The sequence below is a fragment of the Patagioenas fasciata genome, chromosome 11 (assembly GCF_037038585.1).
Source record: "Patagioenas fasciata isolate bPatFas1 chromosome 11, bPatFas1.hap1, whole genome shotgun sequence".
NCBI classification, from domain to species: domain Eukaryota; kingdom Metazoa; phylum Chordata; class Aves; order Columbiformes; family Columbidae; genus Patagioenas; species Patagioenas fasciata.
Window position 1 is genome coordinate 25,701,026 of NC_092530.1, and position 20,627 is coordinate 25,721,652.

At 43.2% G+C, this 20,627-nt stretch overlaps 1 protein-coding gene across 6 annotated transcripts in view; it reads right to left on the bottom strand.

Annotated features, from left to right (window-relative positions):
- DCX (doublecortin) overlaps nt 1–20,627 on the bottom strand; it is a 75,191-nt gene that overhangs the window by 12,710 nt on the left and 41,854 nt on the right. For 2 of the 6 annotated variants that reach the window (XM_065846480.2, XM_071813603.1), the window contains 3 exons: nt 10,005–10,107; nt 6,062–6,199; nt 1,232–1,329 (listed from right to left, as the gene is read on the bottom strand). In XM_065846480.2, the coding sequence (XP_065702552.1) occupies nt 1,232–1,329; nt 6,062–6,199; nt 10,005–10,107 (339 nt within the window). The remainder of the gene's footprint in view (nt 1–1,231; nt 1,330–6,061; nt 6,200–10,004; nt 10,108–20,627) is intronic. The other 4 variants (XM_065846483.2, XM_071813604.1, XM_065846482.2 and 1 more) reach the window with 3 other exon arrangements.

Sequence of the window (20,627 nt, forward strand, 5' to 3'; positions counted from 1 at the left end):
ATGCAAACTCTCCATATGTTGGGAAAATCTTAAAGATCTGATTTTTGAGAAGGCCAAAGTCCACGGCAGGCTCCCCAGTACCACTCAGCCCCACGTGCAAGGGTCTGTGATCCATATTCTTACATGTCAGAGGTGTAATCCAAAGCCCACTGGAGTTCTGGGGATTCTTCCCATTGAATTCTCTGTGCTTTGCTCCACCATGATAACAACTGTAGTCCAGCTGCTGCTACTGCTCCTTGCTTTGAGAAAAAGCATAATCCTCAAACAAGATGAGTTCAACCCGTGTAATCTAAACCTCTGTGGGTTACGTGTGGCTGCTGACTGCAAAAACCTCACCCCATCAGAGTTTCTTAATTACTCTTCCAGAATTTAAAGTCAATGCAACTTGGGCCGAGAGGTACCTTCTGATTCCTAAAGAGAAATCCCACTGACCTCCTCTCACACTTCCATTTATGTCCAAATTCCAATTGCTGTATCAAGTAAAGACTGTTGGAAGCAACACTGTGGCTATTCCAGAAAGGAGAAAGCCCACGAAGTGAGAGTCTGGACTCAGAATGACACTGAGTAACAGGAACATAAGCAAGCTGTGACTGCTGCTGTATCTTTTAAATAAATCAATACATGAATTATCTATGATCCAGCACAGGTTCACTGATCTCAGCTAGGATGCCGTGCTATCTTTTAGACACTCCATTTTTTACCAGGAAAACTGCCTACTGTACCAGAACACGATTACTATATTAGCATTTAAAAATCACTTATTTCCTGTAAAACAGTGCATGGTCTTGAATAATATTAACAAAAAAAATTCCTTGAGAAGCATCTTTAAGTGATGTGTTACAGCTTCGGTAACATTTCCATTTCTCCTGCTCTTTAATGGACCAGATGTGCCCACATTTAAGGCTTTTCAAGAGAGGAGGATTTATATGAAGATCACATCCATTAATAACTTGTGAACTTTTTCAGACAGTGATCAAAGCTCAGGGTCAAGTTATCTCTACTGATCCATATGTATGATCCCCAGCATACGTTAATAACTCCAGAGGAAGGAACAGGCCAGTGATTCGTTGTTCACCATCGCTAGAGCCCAACCCTTTGAGTAATGGGCCAAATTCTGCACTGTTTCAACATAAGGAGTTGTGCTTCCAGAGAAGAATGCCATGAGTTGAATGATGTACACATCTGAGTAGAATACGGAAGAAACAGATGTAGTAAGGTATAAGAAACGTAATACCTTGTGCTTCCGGAGGCTCCCTGGGCTGGTGGGTGTGGAGATCGGGGACTGCTTTGATTTGGGTGTCGACAGCTGACTGCTTGAGGTCCCATTTGCTGTCAGAAAACGAGACAGAAGCTGGTGATCAGACAAGCAAGAGGAAGATCTTTGTCCATCAGGGAGATGGAAGGTATCCAAACATTTAACACAAAACCACTATGTTTTAGTCACGTTAGGCAGCAGATAAAAAATGAGCAAACAGCATGGCTGTTCACCCAACTTAAGGCTTTCAGCTGTTCAGGATAATAGACTGTAAAATAAATGAAATACAAACTATATTGAAGGAGCAATATTTTAACACTACAAATATTCACCAAATTGATCCAAGATATACATCACCAGAAAAACAAAAAGACAATTTCTATGTTCTCAAACAGTTGAACACAATTGAAACCACATGGCACTGAAGGGCATGAGTGGAAACTGGAGGCTGCAGATATCCCGGATCCTACACAAGAAGTGTTAGATGTCAAATACACTCATTACAAACTAGACAAAAAGCTGCCCGGAATGCCCTGGTTGTAGTGAGCTGTGCCTGGGATTAAATGACCAAAGAGCTCAGCTTCCCTGCCACTAACAGGAAGGCTGGGAGAACAGTCGGTGTGCAGCAAAAAGATGTAATTGCTGTAGGGAAGGACATAAATTCCCTAATACAATGAGACCTTTAAGTGCTACAGCAGGGGTGTTAATATTTTATGAGCACCAATGAAAAAACAGACATGACACCCAAATCAGAAATCCAATGAGATGAATGCGTATCATTACAAACACAGAGAGTTTTGCAGCAGGAGCAACAACTAAGAAGCCCAGTTTAATCTTCTGTGTGTCTGATGATGAAGAATAGTGATCATAATCAAACTTACATGCATTTTTTGAACTCAAATGCAAGAAAATAACAAGAGGCAAATAGCAGATCCCAGGTGGTAGGATCCACTAAAATCTGCTGATGACTTACGGTAGTGAAGGATCTCGCAGAAGCTTGACTATTGGAAACCATTCTTTCTAACTGGCTTTCATTTTAATTATTTTTTCCCCATCATGTTATTTGTGTATTATATCTTATTTATGTCATTGTATTTGCTTCGCAACCTCAATTTACCTTCAAGCCCCTTTGTGGCTATGACACATCCTTTAACAGCGTGAACACGTGCACTGCCTTTTTTCATAGGATTTTACCTCCTTCAGTGCATAGTTTGTACTTGGGAGATAGATCAGGCTTGTCCAGCAAATGAGAGAGAGGATGGAGAACAGGGCATCAGATCCTGTTTACATGGCTGTGAGAGATCCTGGTAAACTGAATTGTGTGCCTGCTTCTCCCAGAGATATTTCAGCCAAACTCCTCATATGCAATTGTTCCTTGAGTGCTGCTCAGGTTTGCCCGGATAACTGAGACTCCAGATCTGAATTTCCAGCAGTGATGAGCCCTGAGACCTGTAAATGAGCTTACTGAGGTCCATCTTTCGAAATGACGTTTCCATCAATGAACAGAAGTGGAAAAAGCAGGGCCCAAGGATCACAGTCAGTGCTCAAAATGTGCGGAAATACCTCCTTTTCTGTCAAACTGTAAAACAAGGTCAATACTCCTTGCTCCACTGGGTTCCCAGGGTTCTGTGGATGAGTTTCTAGTTTGAGGAGCACACATTCACGCATCGCGAGAGTGAGAGAAAAAAACTTGAAATACGTGGATAGTTTTGTCTCCAGGTCTGGGTTTGAAGAGTCGTGAGAAAATAAAGAGAGGCAACAACCAGAACAAGGACAGCGTAAAGCAAGTGTAGAAATAGCAGCTCCTTTAGTGAGCTCCTCCAGGACAGAGGAGCCTCTGGGAGAAATAGAGACTGGTGTGGCAGAGCTCAGGCTGCACGAGCATCCTTCACCCAGGCACCTCCTGACTTCCAAGCACTCAGCTCTGCAGCGTTGGCACCTTTTCTGGTCACATTTTGTGAGGGTGATCTCTCCGCTGGACGCGCACTGTGGATTGTCAGCTAGCAGAAGCTAAGTAAGCACAAGTGGGATAGCAAGCTGCTCTATCTCGTGTGCAACCCAAAAGACATCTGCTGCCTTTTTAACACATTCATATGTAATGACCCTGGGGAGCCAGACCTGCCGTCAGGACAGACTGACGTTCTGTAGCTGTTTTGCTAATTGTTGCTGCCTTGTGAATATGCTTTTGTCCCTCTATCCAAACGCTTCCATTAGAGGACTGAGAAGCGGCAGCTCCCTGTGCCAAATCAAGGCAACGCTGGGGAAAAGACACTTTCCAATTTCAGCTCAGGGACCTGTGGCTCCGTACTGCAAAGGACCAAGAGCATGCTGGTTTTAAAAACCATCACAGCACATGTATTTATACAACTGAATCCTTGGTTGTTATGTGAGTTACTGTAAGATGTATTAATATTTTTATAACACAGAAGTAACGGCAAATGACATCATGATTTTCTCCCCTGAGATTTAGCTCTGTCTTTTGTTTGGTTTGACTTCTTGTTGGAGCTGTCTGTTAAAGAAATTATGCCAAACTTCACACTGATCCTGCCCCATTTAAATCTCATGGACCACAGCAGCAGTGCAGACTTATCTCCTTGTGCCCAGTTTTCCTCTGTCATGTTAGGAGAAGGAATTGGATGGTGTACTGCAGATGTAGTTTAGTCTGTTTTTTATTGCTCTAAGCTATGTCATTTAGCAGAGCTGACGTCATATAAAGAAAAATAGAGGCTAGAAAGAACCGGAGAAGCTTTGTAACTCCAATTCTGAGCTCTGAATTGAGATCAGGTGTATTTGGATCATCCCCAGTACAGATCTGTCTAAAGTGTTTTTTAAAATCTTCAAGTCTGACTGGGAATCACAGGCTCTGCAGGACACCCGCTTCAGCGATTTAGAAGCTTATAATTGAAAAGTCTTCCTAATATATGATCTGCATATCCTGTATTAAAGTTTAAACCAACGTCTTGTCCTATCCCTGATAGGCACACAGGAAAATTGATCCTTACCCTCCTTATAACACAGCAAATGCATTTGAACAGTGGGAAACAGTCCTTTCTTGATCTTCCTTTTTCCTAAGCTGAATCAGCCCTTCAACCTTCCCTCCCAAAGCAGTTTCTGAACCCTGGGAAATGTCTTCTGGATTTTCTCTAGTTTGCCTGTGTCTGTTTTAGCATGTTCAGTCCATACGAAAACAGTTCAGTCCTTTTACATTCTCATTAAGCAGGACAAGCTGCTATTTTTTTCTGTATTGAAATCACAGGGAAGTACGAAAGACTCTTGTCTGGATGGATTAAGGAAACCTGATTTGTCCTTCATTACTGGCCTTAACTCCAGCGGCTGGCTATTGTTCAGCATTTCTGGTTATTTTAATCTCCTTCTGAAAGGCTCCACTAACTGTGTTCATTAAACCTCATCAGATGACACATCATTTTGTTCCTTTCAGTCATTCAGTCACTTAAAATTAGGAACACAATAGTTGCCATTTCACATTAGACTATATGTTCATGCAATAAAGTCTAGTTCTGGTGGTAATTAGCACCTGATCCTTATGGAGAAGGTATGAAAGCTGTTTCATGACTCATGCTTGAGCTGACTCCTAGATCCATGAATGGGAGTTAGTTTTTTAAATCAACAACATATTTCACATATTTCACATAATGCCTTCAATGTACCTACGCAACTTTACCGTGCATTTGGGATTGTAAAAGCTTTTTATAATATAGGAACCCTGAGTTTAGGAACAGCCAACACGGGGATCCTGAAGGAAAACTCTCTGAATGCACAACCACCTTAGCAATAAATAACTTTTTAAAAATCACAGTCTTTGCATGTGCCAACCAATTTCACGTTGTGTCTTTAAGTAGCTGAAGAACATCAAGAGACCCTAAACAAATTAAATTATTCCTGGGAAAAATCGGTCTGAATACTGTCAGGAGAATTTTATATCCAGTAATCCAATATCTACTGATGGTTGACTGTTGTGTGGTGTCCACATGCAATATGCAATGTGTTACTGTGAAAGTGAAAAGCAATTTCTGTTTTATGTCACCCGCATTAATACAGTGGGTCACTTGAATTTAGCTATGAAGCTCTCCTGGAATCCTGAGGTGCTTATTTGGTGACTTGGCCATTTTAGTGAAAGGCGATGTCTGGTTCTCTTTTGGAAATAAACAGGCAGACAGATGAGACACCTGGAGATCCACCCTCTCCATCATATGTTGCTAAAAACTACGAACCAGCAGCAGTGTGATATTGAGCCCAGCCTTCAACCGGAAGGCTCTGCAGCTCCCTGGGTGTGCTACCCTGCCAGTCCAGACACTTCCAATGGCTCGAGCTGCTGCAGCACATCAGAACTCCCATTTTCCTTCTCTTCTGTTACTGAATGAATGTCACATCAATAAACACATCGCTCGTTCTCCACTTGCAAGGTCACTGGTCTTCTTTATACAATGATTAGAAGGAGACACTTCTGACTTGCACAGTAATTAACATTTGCATTGCACAGGGGGTTATTGTATATCAGTCTGTATCTATAGGGAACATATGGGAGCATTATGGGCCTTGATTTCTGGCCTGTGTAATGGAAACTTCTATTAAAATTCTGTTAATGCAGGAAACTGTGAGACTGTGGTGCACAGCTGCACTTAACTGACCAGAGGATCCCTCTGCAATATTTATGAAGGGCCCCTGTACGCTAGCACCAGCTTGTTTCATATGCAAACACCCAACGTCAGTGTATCCAAAGACACAAGGTATGTGTCTTCCTCTCCAGCACAGTTAATATTCAGACAGCAGAGAACAATCACTCACCGTCTTGATGGTTACCTGAATCGGCTGGAGACTTGCTCCGGCGCATGGGGGCTGGGCTCTTTGCTGAGCTCTTCTGCGGGGTGGGAGAGGACTTGCTGCCCGTGGCGGCCGCGGGGCTCCCCTTCATCACCCGGCACTCTGCGGACACACACAGAACCCTGGTTACAGCCCTGCCCCTATCGCTGCCCACAGACACCAGCTGTCAGACACCCAGGGGCAGCTTTGTATCCCAAGAGCTGTAGAAAACACCAACGGCAAGGGAAGAGCTGGTATCTCCACTTTTTTTCCAGGGCAGAAAGGAGACTTTTTAGGGGGAGGGCAAAAAGAACAGCTTTGCTTCTCTAGAAGAGGTGCTGAAACAAGATCACCTGGCTCCCATCTCCATACCTGTGTCCTACCAAAGATTTTCTGCCCTTCCCCTTGCCTTGGTTCTCACCGGCTAGCAAGGACTATGGTCGACACTGACTGCATGAAGAATCAGGCAAAACAACCAGTTAATTTGCTGTAACTCTTGCAGGAAGACCTAATGGTAGGAATGATGAGTGCAACTGATGCGGATGCAGAAAGCCAGCTACCAGCTCATGGCGTGACATAAAGGTCTGTAAGTGGCAGATGGGACATGTGCCCCAGATGGGACATTTCACCCAGCCAGAATCAACCTCCTCTGCGGTTTCAACAAGCTGCAACTTTTCAGATGCAAAAAGCAAAGAAGACAAAATGGTTTTACCAAACACGTCCTCTGTCCTGGCCACTCACCCCTTTCAGAAAGGTTTGTACAAACAAGTCTAGGAGATTTATGTACTTAAAGACATGAGCAAATGAGAATCTCAACTGTGTTTTCTTAAAAAATAAATAGGCCAGGAAAAGGATAAAATGTAAACATGATCTCCAGCGTCCTGCAGAAGGGAACTGAAATGCTAACAAACCTCTGGGTGTCCCAGGATTTCAGGCACGCCAGATCTTCAAAACCAGGCTTTACTTACATTGAGAGCTAACAGAAAAAGCACTTTCCACCTCTCAAGTTATTAACCCAGTTAAGAAGGAGGCAGTAAAAAGGGGATTTCCTTTTTGTCAAAGGCTAACTGGTCTCACCTCGTCTCCTGCAACAGATTGTCCTCACCAAGATGTGAAAATCAGGTCTTTTTTACAGACGTCAATTAAATGTTCCACATACGGACGGGTTTTTATGGGAAAGTTCAGCTCAGCGTGCAGGGCTGGACTGAGGGCTCCCTGCACTGCGTTCCCTACTGGGAATCAACTAAGGCAGCACAGAGCAGATAAATAGTTGGTCAACCGAAAAACAAGTTGTCTGACCTAAATGTATGTGTTATTTATTTATATATCAGTATATCTATGAAAATCTAATTGCCTTAAATTTTTCCCCAGGCTTTCCTCATTCTCAGACAGTCAAGAGTCAGTCTCTTCTTCTTCCAGATGGTTTGCGAGAGAGTTTGCTGTTGGGTCATGGAGTAAAAGAATATGGAGAGAGGCTGTAGCATCTCCCTGTGCTCCAGGGATGCTGCAAGGCGATAGTTAAACCTACGATGAGTTTATTGTCTCTCCTGCTAAATGGATTTTGGAAACTCTAACTCAGGGATAGAAAAAGTGTGTGGGTTTTCTTTCAACTTACTTTACTTGTCACAGATGATGGCACAGAAAGGCTTGCAGGGCTCCAGCACCAATACAGACCCTGTTTTTTATACATGAAGAGCAATGGCTGGGAGGGGGACAGATGTGGAAGGTAGACTATCCCTCCCGGATACTACAGAATATAGTGTTTGATGAGACACTGCAATAGCCACTAGGGAGAGTGTGCAAGTAACTGCTGCTGGTATTAACCAGCCAAGCCAAAACACAGGCAAAAACCATCTTCAGTCACTGCAGAACTAATATTTTTTCAAGGCTCTTACATATAGTTGTTTAACAAAAATAGTGCAATGATTTGATCTTGGAGCACAATTCATTTGCCCAGCCATGGGCACCAAATGCTATGTGAGATACGCGGGAGTACGGCCTCCCTGGAACACAGTGTGTCTCCTGGCCCCCCGTGTGATATCTGGCAATCATATATCTCGTGGGTATCTCAGAAAGCAAGGGGGTCTCTTTTCCTTGAAAAGAAATCCAGCTTTGCATTTTCCAGCCCAGAAAGCCTGACTGAGGAGTTCGTCCAGCCCAGCCGCTGGTTAGTGTCAGTCCACCAAAGGAGATCCCTGAGCGTCTTGAAACAAGGTTCTGAAGGTGGGAACCTGACTGAGCTGAATTACTGTAAAGAGGCCTCTAGACATCACATGGGGGGTGAGATTTCCAGGGCTGATGCTGAAACCACTCGGTACAAAGGAGACAGAGCAACATTATCTGGAAGGTGCTCAGCAAGAGGAATTATCAGGCAGAAGCTGTGGTGGGCGGCCAGGAGGAAAAAGATGACATAATCCTCTTATGCTATTTCTCTTTTTGCTTCCTGATGTCCTGCCAGAGTGAACATAAAAACCAGCAATTCAAGTGCACGTCATCCAAAGAGGCAAGAAAAGGTACCCCACGACAGAGGAGATTTTAATAAGTGACATTCATCTGCAAACCTCAGCACTCACAGTTCTCGCAGCATCTGACTCCTAACAAGGAAGGACAGTGGGTGTCTAAAGGGAAAATGCTGCTGGCTCATAGTTCCTCATCTGCTTCTGGAGAGGTGCGGGGCACCCCTACTCCCCCGAAAATACCCCTGAGAGCTGCAGTTACTGGGTGCCAACAGCAGGCTTGGCTTATTTTTGCTAGAGAAATCCAAGCTGGAAAAGTTAGTAATAACCAGGAACACAGGCAGAGAGCTGGGCTTCCCATCAGGTTGTTCTGCCAGGATTGCATCCAAACTGTTTGACAGCGGGGAACTCCCCGTGGAGCTGACTCAACTGCCGAGTGTTCAAACAATCTGAAGCTCGCGTTACAGATTGCTCCCCCAGCCGGACACGGGCTTTATTCTCCGCTTGCAAAGTTTCAGCTGAACCTTGGAACCTTTCTTTGAATCACCCAAGACCACCAAATGGGTTCATCTGGAGTACACAGGTCAGAAGTACCAGCGTCAAATAAAATCAGGCTTGCAAAGGAGTCATAAAAATACAGTGTTTAGAGATTAAAGGCTGCTTGACTTCCTGTTATACAGCAAAGATCCTCTTAAATGCTGAGGCAGTTTGTAGCACACAAGACAGCATGGGGCTCCTGCTCCCTATATAGGATACTCAGAGCTTTGGGAAATGAGCCTGAATGTTTGGAGCCCACATTTTCTTCTAGTTTGAATGGTCAAAGTTCCATGAATTGACTCTTGCTGCTCTCACTGGCACCAGCAGACGGCTGCACTGTTGGGGTGCACAGTCGCCAGGTGGGGTGGCTGGTGACTCCTACAACAAGCTCTGTGTATTCTGTGAAATCAAAGATTTCATGGTGTAATTGATCATAGAGAGTCACATTGTTACAGATCCGTGCTTGCAGTTGTAACGGGGAGAAATAACGGTGCTGTCCCAGTCCCCTCCCCTACAAAAGGAATTATTGCCCTTCTTTTTGAATCAGCAGAACAAAGCAGTGGAGGGTGAGATTTTCCTTTTAATTGTGCTTATTCCCATTTTTTAATATTCATATATGTAGACAGGAGTCCTGCTTAGTTTTCAGTAAAAATGTATCTGACTGCAACTGGATAAAACCACAAAGATTTACACTACCAGATTTTGCAGTAAATGTCAAATGGTGTAGTAGTTCATCTGTTCTGACAGGCTACTGCAGTTAGGATTTGCCCAATTATAATATCAACTGACTGTACAAGTATTGCAAAAAGATGTTAAAGTCCATGTATTAGGTCTTAAACAACAGAACAAAAGCATGCAGCATTATTATCTGATACAGGCAAGTGAACGGAAATCAAATAAACACACAGACTGGAGAGCAGTGTGTTCGATTTTACCGCTTTCATCCAGAGAAAAGTCATCCTGTGCATAGCGGAATTTTTCTGGACCACAGGCAATGAACACATCATCATCCCCAAAGAAATCGTGGAGACAGGTCACCTACAGAGAGAGCAGAGTAATTCATTTTATTCTTAATTGGCAACATTCTGATGTGGCTTAGTTTTAATTTAAACAGGAGGGAGCTGCCGCGCTGCCGTTCCCCCATCCCATGCTGATTCGGTCCTGCTTCCCGTAAGCTTGGTGCACAACACACAACTTCACTGGGCAAGTCAAGCCTAAAAGCGTAATTAAAAAAAGAGGAAAAAAATCCCAACTACATTGCAAATTGTCTGAAGTTATGGCATTTGCAATCCTTTCAGGATAACCAAAAGGTTTATCTGCACCGGTGAGGGAGAGGCCCAAAGCATCACTGGACGCTTCCCACCCAAGCATCATATAAATCCACACAGTTACAGTCATGGTAACTTACACAGTTACCAGTGAAATAATCAAAGTGATTATGCAGCAATGGCGAGACAACCGTGGTAATGGGAACTACACTGGACCAGTGGTAATAACACAGTAACTCATGTCAGTGCTCTTGTGTTATCTCCACATACCTAATCCGAACCATCTCAGTACAACTAGTGGAAAATGTGCACATCATTGCTCGTTGGAGAGATCCATAAACACCCAGAATTGTCATCAGCGTCTTGTAGAAAATTCCCTTTTACTCAGATTCCTGGCAGGTGCTCTTCTGAGGCAAAGAAAGTGCTGCTCTTCCATCTTCAGAAAATGGTTTGAAAACTCATGTGAAGTGGAAAGTAACACTCTTGCTTTGGAGAGGAGGAAAATGTCAGAAGGCCCAAATTCAAAGCCTTTGTGCAGCTATTCTAGAGACAAATGTTCAGCACAACGCCGGCCTCCAAGGGCTAGAGGGACAACAAAGGACCTTTATCCCACTGACTTTGCCTAGAACTTCAGCCTGAGCTCCTGACTTCCCAGCCACAGACTGAGTACTGGGTCAGGAGGAGAAAGAATGCTGATGTGCAAACACACCGGAGCAGAACTTCTCCAGCATCAGCCAGCCTGGGGGTTTTACAATTCCATTTGTTCAGGAGACCATTCCAAGAGACTGCAAGATTGGCACTGACGCTGATAACAGAGGTACCGGCCTGACGGCTGATGCTGGCACGTCTGGGCACCGGGCTTTACAGCTGCATTGCAAGGGAAGGGAGCAAGCGCTGGAGATAACCGCGGGGAAACTTGCTGTAGACACAGCTGAATTTCCATATCTACTGATCGTGTTGAGCTGGACTGTGAAAAGTTAATTTCAAGCTCTAATAAATCAACTATAAAGAAGGCTTTTGGCTATCTTAATAAGGCTCAGTATTTCACACTGGTTAATATAATGTGTAATTAAAGCACTGCCTAAGAGTGCCAGCTCTGGTTATGATGCCAAACTTTAGTGAAAAGCTTGCTTTTCACATGGGCATGACTTTCATAATGGAGCAAACTGAAATCCACGAAAGCTATGGCTTTGAACAAAGGTAGAATTTTCTTTGCAAACCTCAGTGAGTTCCAGTTTCCGTTTGCCTAAAATTAATTGGAAAATAGTTAACGTGTTATCCATAGAGAATTCTCCCACAGAAAAGATGACATTTCAAACCAGCACTTGGTATTACAGTCCTCCCCCTGAGGACGTGTGGCACTGATTCATTTGCAAATAATTGGGTTTGGCTCAAGACACAAGTTCCCATTTGAATGCTAAGTACTATACTTATACCATGGAATAATCTCATGGGCTGCTCAGCTCACCCTTCAGTACCGAAGCCACTGTTAAACACAGTGCAAAGGTGGATCATAACGGAAGGGTTCCAAAATTTTTCAGGCTTTTAGATGAAATCAGAGAGAACCCACAGGTGCTTTTGTTGTCTCCAGGTTGTAAGTCAAAGTGTATATTTTGCCCTTGAACTCCCCACAACCACCACACGCAAAAAGAGGAGTCTGGGCAACCAAGCAAGCCTTCAGATCAAGGGTCCAAGCGTGATGGAAAACTATCAGCACGCACATGGGTAGGAACTTGATTACATGGCAAGCAGAGGTGCTTGACATTTGCTTTGGTGCATTCTTGTCCCTTCAGATAGCAGGTTATTACGTGTATTATATAGTTATGAACAGCTGGCTGGATGAGCACTGGAGGTTGGTAAAGTCATAAGTTAATCCTAATATTCATGAAACAGTAACTTCTGTATTTGCTTTATCCCCTCTCTTTTGTTTCCTGCTCTAACTTCCACTGTTAAGAACTCACTACAACCTGGTAGAAAAGACAGCCAAAACACAACCCCGCTGCCACTGAACAGTACAAAACATTGCAAAATTCAGAAAATAAAAGGTGTTGTGTATTATGCAGTTGTAGCTATGTTGCTTATGTTCACCACGTGTGTGGTATTTCCTTTTTTAACTTCTGTTTATTCAACGTAAATCCATGACCATGACTGCGTGTCCCTGAAACATGCCCCAGATGTATTGCTGTCTACATAAAGCCACTGGAGGAAACTTTCCTTGTGAAAACATGTGGCTGAAGTGATGGATCGCACAGCACCAGAGCCAGGTTGCCTAAGTGATGCACAGAGAAAGAACAATACCAGGAGAAAGGCCTGGATATGCTCATCCCTGAAGGACGTGAAGCTGAGGAGGACACAAGTGGGCCCATGGGCTGCTCTGCTGGGAAAGCTGCTGCGAGACCTTATCACCCAGTATGGAACATTTCAGGTTGTTCTGGACAAGCAAGGCCAAACCTCTACCCTGCATCAATTGTTTTAAGGGTTTTCAGTGAATCCAGAATAACTTTGTAAGTCGTCTTCTCTCCATTCTTCAAAAGTCTTTTAAATAATTTTTCCTCAGTAAAATTAAAAATAATAATAATAATAGTACAAGTCTGCCCCCCAGGCAGTCTGGGCTGTTTGGAAATTATAGGTTCTGCTTGAGCTTACTCTGATCTACTATTCTAATTATAACCAATAATTAGTCTGGAATACCATGAAAACCCCGAAAGAAAGTTCACATCGACAACAATTTACCCCAGCTGATAATCTGGAAAATCTTTGCTTATAAATGCTGCATTTTGCTCTTAGATCTGAATTTATTAAAGCACAAGGCCTGACGGACAGTGGCCCGCTAGTGCCAGGGCCTGTGCTGCTACCTGAAGGTGGTGATTTTGTTGGTGGTTGTTATCGTGCACCTTTAGCAACAACACTGGAAACCATCAAGTGAGAAAGATTTGGTCTTTTTCCATTTTTAAGTGTAGAAACTTAGGTATTTATAACAAGAATTAAACTTGAGTATATAATTACGGAAGAAAGGATGAATAGCAAGCCATCGTTTAAAGAAGGATAATATTTAATTTGAAATTCAGGAGACAACGCTGAGTTAAAAAGGGTCATACTGCATGCAATGTTTTCTCTCCAGTTCCCATAGCATAAGCAATTCCAATGAAGGAAGGTGAATCTTCACACTCCACTGGATGAGGCACAAATTTATTTCTTACAAAGCAATTATTTCTAATAGATTTGACGGTAGCATTTTTCTTTGTGTCAAGGTTTAATTTTTTTAAACTTTCTAATATATTATGGAAGAAACAGAAGCTGGTAGAGATTAACAGAGATTTTAGGGACTACAAAAGTGTTTGCACTTCCTTAGGTTTTCATTAAGTGTGGTTTCTTTTCTCGTTCAATGAAATTCTTCTCTGCTTATGTTAGAAAAACCTTCCCTGAGAGGACAGTGTTAACTGGGGACTTCCAAGCGGGGATTTCTGCAGTGACAATCCAGTAGTGGCTGCTGCAGCCATTCCAGTTTCAGAATGGAAAGACACAGCCTTCTGAGAGATGCTGAGCTGTCCTGTTCGCTTTAATACAGTAGCTGTAGAACTAAGCATTTTTCAGGATTTTGACAAAATGGGACTTGCCTCCAGCATCATTCTGGGTGTGAGCTCCCAGTTTGCTGAAACACCTGGGATGCTACAGATTTTCAGAGCTCACCTGGAAAAGCAGCGGTAAATATGCAGGATATATACCTGCACAGTTGTGAGTAACTGGCTACTTGTACCATCCTCCAGGAGGCAGCAGCAGTATTTAAAAACTGTAATTCATTATCAAATACAATAATTTAAAATAATTAGAAATCAAAAGCCTGAAGACTTAAGCTTTAAATCACCTGTCCACGCAGAGTCTCCTGTGCTTTAAAAGGGTGTTACAATCCACAGGTCCTTTTGCTCCCTTTCCCAAGGTGCAGCATGAGAGAGCTGGCGGTGCTTGCAGGGTGGCGGGGCTGCCCCCGCTGTCACCCTCCACACCTGCAGCAGAACATCCTCACAGCAGCAGCACAGGCTCCAGGAGTGAGCTCTGCAGCTCCCGTGGCTGCTGCTTTAGCAGGAGGTGTCCGGTAGCCTGGACCGGCCATCACTGTGTTGCCAAGAAGATGACGGAGCACATCCCTGGAAAGGAATGTATCACCAGGAGGGCTGATGGAACTGTCTTTTTCACCTTTCTGACAAATGTCTTTAGCAGAGATTTCTATTTTTAGCTGATGGAGCCAAATGAGGCTGAATGATAAATGATCAGACACTGTAGCTAGTGATTATTCACAACAGTGATTTATGTACGTAGTCCTGCTCCCAGACTTTACAGCTCTTCCTTATGCCATGGAAGGAGGAAAGACCTTTGCCTAAATGGCCAGCAGAGGTCTGGCAAAGGAAATTTGGAGTAACACAACCACAGGTTTAACCTGGGGGCTGAACATCTTCCATCTTGGGGACTTTAACCAACTGCCTGACCCTGCAAGTCTCAGGATAAGTGAGGGCCAGTGCAAGGCTTCTTCCTCTGCTCCTCTCTCCCTTAGTCATAATGACTTTGTTAACCGGTTTCTCTGTAAGATCCCTTCTCTTTAAGAATTTAGACAGCAGAACAGAAAGTGGGCCTACTGGATAGGCAGCTTGAAACTGTTCCTTAAGTTTCTGCAGAGGTAATGGTTATGCTCAGAGAGATGTCCGTTTGCTTTCTTCAAATCAGCATACGTGTTCAGCCTGTGGGCCTCAGAGTTCAGCAGTGAGGAAAACCTGTCTTCGGAAACAGCTTCCCTTAAGGCTGCAGAGACCATACAAGACAATTTGGATGCCACACACACATAAAGCCTACCAAGAGCAGAACTAAGACATCCTCTTATTTTCCACGTTGCTTCGATAAATAGTATAAAACTGAGCATCCCCAACCCTCTGTCAGCTAAAGACAAATGCCATATTTTAGATGCCGGCTCACGTCCGTTCTCAAGCAGCACCATATGAAGCAAAGCAAGTCGGACCAGCTAGACAAGCACTGAGAATTAACTGAGCTGAGAATGTAACTACAATCTGTTTCAATTGTTTTAACTCAAACCAGAAATATGATGGAATTGTTTACACTCCAACACCTGTACCCCAAGACGAATTGGCAGTGGTGTGTTTATGTCAGGTCAGAGAAGCCAAAGTCCTAAATCACAAAGGCAAGTGTGCTTTACAATTAATGAGCTGGGTGTTTGCAATCAATAAAGCCGGGTACAGAAACCAAACACAGCCACACTGGTCCACAGGAAGACTCAGTAAGGTCTCACGGACCAGAGTGAATACTGAGAATTAATGAACATGCAGAGTAGACTTTACATGAGCAGCTTTCTCTTCTCTGACAAACTCTTCACCACATGTCCAGAAAGAAAAAGATTTCAGAAGACTTAAGGGGTCAAGAGGATATGATGGAAAATAAAGATGTTGATATTGGAATGCGCAGCACTTAATAGTTTGGGTTTTTTAACAGTCTGAAGGCTGCAAGCCCAAAGCAGACACTGAATTGATTTACATTTTATTAGATTCTGGCTTCCTGCATTTACAAAGAAGAGATGTTTGGACTCAATTATTTCTTAAAAGTATGCACACACCCACTCAATATATTCCACATTTGCATTCACAGAAAGAGAATTACTCATCCGCTATTATGAAAAAATACTGCTTAAAATGGATCAGCAATAGAAAGATGAGCAGAAAAAGCGTGGATGTTGTCATTCAAAAATGGATCGGGTTCACTCCTGTGTGCCCAGCCCATGCCATACAATGTGTGCAGTTCCACTGGGGGAGGAAAAATCACCTCTACCCTCCAGGGTTCAGGGCCCATAATTTGACCTCTCAATAGAAAGAGGCAGTGAGATTGCCATTCTATAAACATTATTCAGAGATGCCAACTTTTCCTGTATTCATGGAGAGCCATGGCTTACATTTAAGTCTAGAGAATTTGATTGAAGGAATCAAATTCCACTCTTCTGTAGGTATTTTTTCTTCTTTTCTCACCTTCAAAAGAGAAAATTCTGGGCAAGTCTGCATGATCAAGTGTTTCCTTTGATGTGAGAGGGAATTTTTACACCTTTTTATTGATGCAAAATGCAGATCCTCTTAGGCTGTATAACTACAGCAGGTTGATTACGGCTGCTTTGAGTCCACTTGGAGTATTTTGTTATAATGCAACTAAACCAGAGTAGGAACACCAGCTTCTGACCAATGTGCATTATTTCTATAATAAGCATTTGTGATGCTTATTTAAGCGGAATAAGAAATATTCATGCATGTATGTGCACAGCAGCTTCTAAGACTTCACGCATGAATAAACGCTGGTCTCCAAAGGGCTGCAGCACAAGGTGCCTGTTCGTTTAAGTATTGGAAATGGATAAGTTTGAAATGAATAGAATAGAATAGAATAGAATAGAATAGAATAGAATAGAACAGAACAGAACAGAACAGAACAGAACAGAACAGAACAGAACAGAACAGAACAGAATAGAATAGAATAGAATAGAATAGAATAGAATAGAATAGAATAGAATAGAATAGAATAGAATAGGGAGGGGGAGGTCAAACTACCCAGCGGGAATGTTAAAGCTGAATTTAATATATCTGGTGCATCCAAACTGTGTGAAATCCAATTAGCCCCTGGAAGAAAGGTTAGTTTGTTATCCCCATTCCCCATACAGATGGAGGGGGCTATGAAACAGATATTCAGGCTGTTGATTCCTTTTACCTAGAAGAAAGGCTTGTTCTTGCATTCATGAATGTATGAGGGTGAGGATAAATGTGCTGTGCAGTTGGGGGGGAACAAGGAGCACAGCCATCAACACCAAGATATAAAAGATCACCCTTTCTCATGTCAGAAAACCAGAAATTCTAGGTGATAGTTTAAGACCATGAAAGATTCCCAGCACAAATTGTCCCAAAACAGATAGCACTTAAGAATTCAGAAAACTGCCAAATCATTCTTCCTAATCGTCCCTCTTGTCAGTAGTTCTGCACTTACAAAAGAGCATCAGAGACTTTGGAAGTCTATACAGCCAAGGTCAAGCAACACTACTTGAAATGAGAGCCTTGAAAGCAGGAGCACAGGAAGCCTATCAACCTGCTCAAGGTCAGGCTGACGAACCCATGGGCTGGAATTTCCAGTTAATGGGATTTCCAGCAACAAGCTCCTATAGCTGTTGCTGATCCTATTGTGCATATCTTCATAAAAGAGAAAGGCTCTTGTTCAGATTTGTGCGAGTTTTTCTTTAGCTGCAACAACAGTACAGACAGTGATGGAGAGGCTTGGTAAATAAATCCTCACCCTGGTTAAAACACAAATGAAGAAAACGCCCTGTACCAGGAGCAGTGAGCAGGCTCCTCCATCTTCAGGGAGCACATCACCATAAGCTGAGAACAGGCCTGGAGGGGTGAAAAGCTACACCAAGGATTTACTTGTAAGCAAGCTGGAAGGGGCTGGAGGAGACCAATATCCACACCCTGGCTGTGTCTCACGGCTGCTCCCCAGCTCCCCCAAGGAGCCCTTATTTCTGAACCCCACAGCACCCGCCTGGTGCATGAGAAGGTCAGGACCATGGTCCCCACAGCCACCCCTCTGCCTGCTGGCTTTTGTTTGGGGGAGAGGGTGGGGAATGGATGAAGTGAAATGGGAGCGCTGAGAACTGCTCCCGTCCACGCTCGCAGTGGGTGTTGTCTGCTTGAAAGACTAAGACGACGTCTCCGCTTTCCTTTCCCACTAGAAGGGTGCCCAGGGAGAGTCTTTCCCTCCTCAATGTCCTGTGAGTCTTCCCGGCTCCTGCTCCTTCTTCTCTCTCATCAGTCAGCGTTATATGTAAATACTTACTCCAGTTCATTATTTCATGGTCAGATGCATCAAGAACTTAATTCTCAACCTAAACATTTCAAAGGACTGTACATTGGCCAACTACCAAATAGAGAAGCCTTTGTACTTTCACCCACATGGGTACAGCTATGGACTTCAACCCAGTACAGCATGGCCAAAAATGAACCCTCGCTGGGGGAAAAAGCCTGATTTATTAATGCATTTCTATTTTTAAGGGATAAGTCCACCCATTCTGCCTGAGTGCTGCCCAGCAGGAGCCCTGGCCGAGGGGCAGCGCGCCTGCTTTGGGGCACAAAGAAGGTTTGGCAAAATGAAGAGGATTACACAATTGTACGAAGTAGCAGGATTTGTTCCTACAGCCCCTTTGTGATGGGGTGTTGGTGTAAAGAGACATATGAGAGGAAATACTGTCTTTGACAATCACCCAGAGAGGCAATGATTTTACATATGAACAGATTTGGTTTCCATGTCATAAGTGGATGTGTCTATTCACTGAGGCAGCCTCACTTCAAGAACTGGAGTTATTTGACATTATCATGAGTCCTGCTGACATCAGGAACTTCCTTCCAAAAGAAGTGCTGGGGACAATTCAGTGTCACACTTGCCGTTATTATCAGTGCGTCAGGAGAGCTCGAGGACACTTCAGTGCAAGTCGGGCATCGGCACTGACTTTGAAGGCAGCACATTCCGAACCGGCCGCGTCTCCCCGGGCGCAGCAGGACACTAACACACTTCACCACGGATAACCCCGTCTGCCTTGCTGTTTGGGGTAGACAGCACATGTTAATTAGGATTATGGCAATGTATTATCACCATTTTTCTGGGGGAAGATGCACTCTAACTCAGTTGTAATTAAAAACCTTTTCTGACCAGACAAGACTATTCTTATTCTGTCAATTTGGTTTATACACATATTTGTACCTCAGCCTGCACTGGATTTAGTCAGGATCTAGGTGTTCATTCACACAGCCTTTCAAACAGCTCTGCTATTTTTATCATATCTAATGATACTTCTTCTATTTATTAATTTTTGGATGTATCGCTGAGCTCATATTTTGTACAGGTCCCCCTCTGTTTTGCTCAACATTTCCAAAATCCAAACTGCTTTCTTATGAAAGGAGATGTCGAGAAGACAACATTTTTAATTCATGCTGTCCACTTTAACGAAAGAAAGACACAAGCAGGAAGTATTCAACCTTCAAGTCATCCGTCCTAATATGCACCTCCAAATCTGACAATGAACAAACCATCCCATCCTCCAACAGTGCAACTTCATTTGCAGCCTATGGATCCAAGGCAGCCTAATTCTCCAAGAACATCGGAAGATGCACCCAGTTCTTTATCTAATTAGCACGGGCTTTGCATTGCCCCCCACTCAAAGCTGTTGCTCAATTGCTGCAGTATTCTGTAAAGGCTCCTGAAGGCAATTTGACTAGTTACATTTCAATGTTTGCTAGATCTTTATTACATTTTTAATTCTGGAGATTAATGGGAATTAAAAATGGTGCCCTTTAAGAATTAAATTGCAACAGATGCTACATGAAATGTAAAGGAAAGTAACAATTGCCATCAAGCTGTTCTTTCAGGGAGTTAAAATTTCTTCCCTAATTATAATTCCGAACACATTCTTTGTGTTTTGGGAGATTTCCTGAATTCACAGCAAATGCATGTGCCCTCCCTATTGGAACAATTTTGTTTTCACTCTAATTTCTGTTAATCTTTGAATAAAGCTATTAATTTTTTTCTAATTAACAGGTCTTTTCAGTTCAGCTGACAGCCAGCAGAGTAATGGAAAATGCAGCATTGTGTCCTGAGCTAAGCCATATTAGGGTAGAAATTCACCATGTTAAGCAGGCTGTGAGATAGAAATACTTGGTACAGAACGTGCAGCGAGGCCGCTGAGATGAATGTCCCAAAGCCTCTCACTTCAAAATGTCTTTTTTTCTTCTTCTTTTATTTTTTAAATTGGAAATAGATCCCATCCCTTCCCTGTCTTCAGGACCAATGACAAGTTCTAGCTTAGCATGCAGTGATGTTAATGGAATAATCGCTGCAGCAATACTGAAAGAGCTGATGTGTAAAATGGCAGGCTGCGTGATTGTCTGGAGCGAGTTCAAGCATTTCTGCAGTGAAAAATAGTCCTGTTTTATAATCCGCTCACGTCCCCTCGCTGCTGTGTAGCAAGCACATTTCATTTGGAGATGATCCCAAGATGCGGTTGATTTACTAGGGGGATTCCGAAGGCGGGAGGCTAAAGCATTCTTGCCCCAACTAAATAGCACCTGAGAGAGGTATTAAAGGAGGTATTAAAAGAGATATTAAAGGATCCACACTAATTTTGGGAGTATCGTTCAAATTAAATCATTATAAAAAATGTATAGCACATCAGGGTGAATCTTTGCCATTGAGCAGTGGCAGAACAGTAAC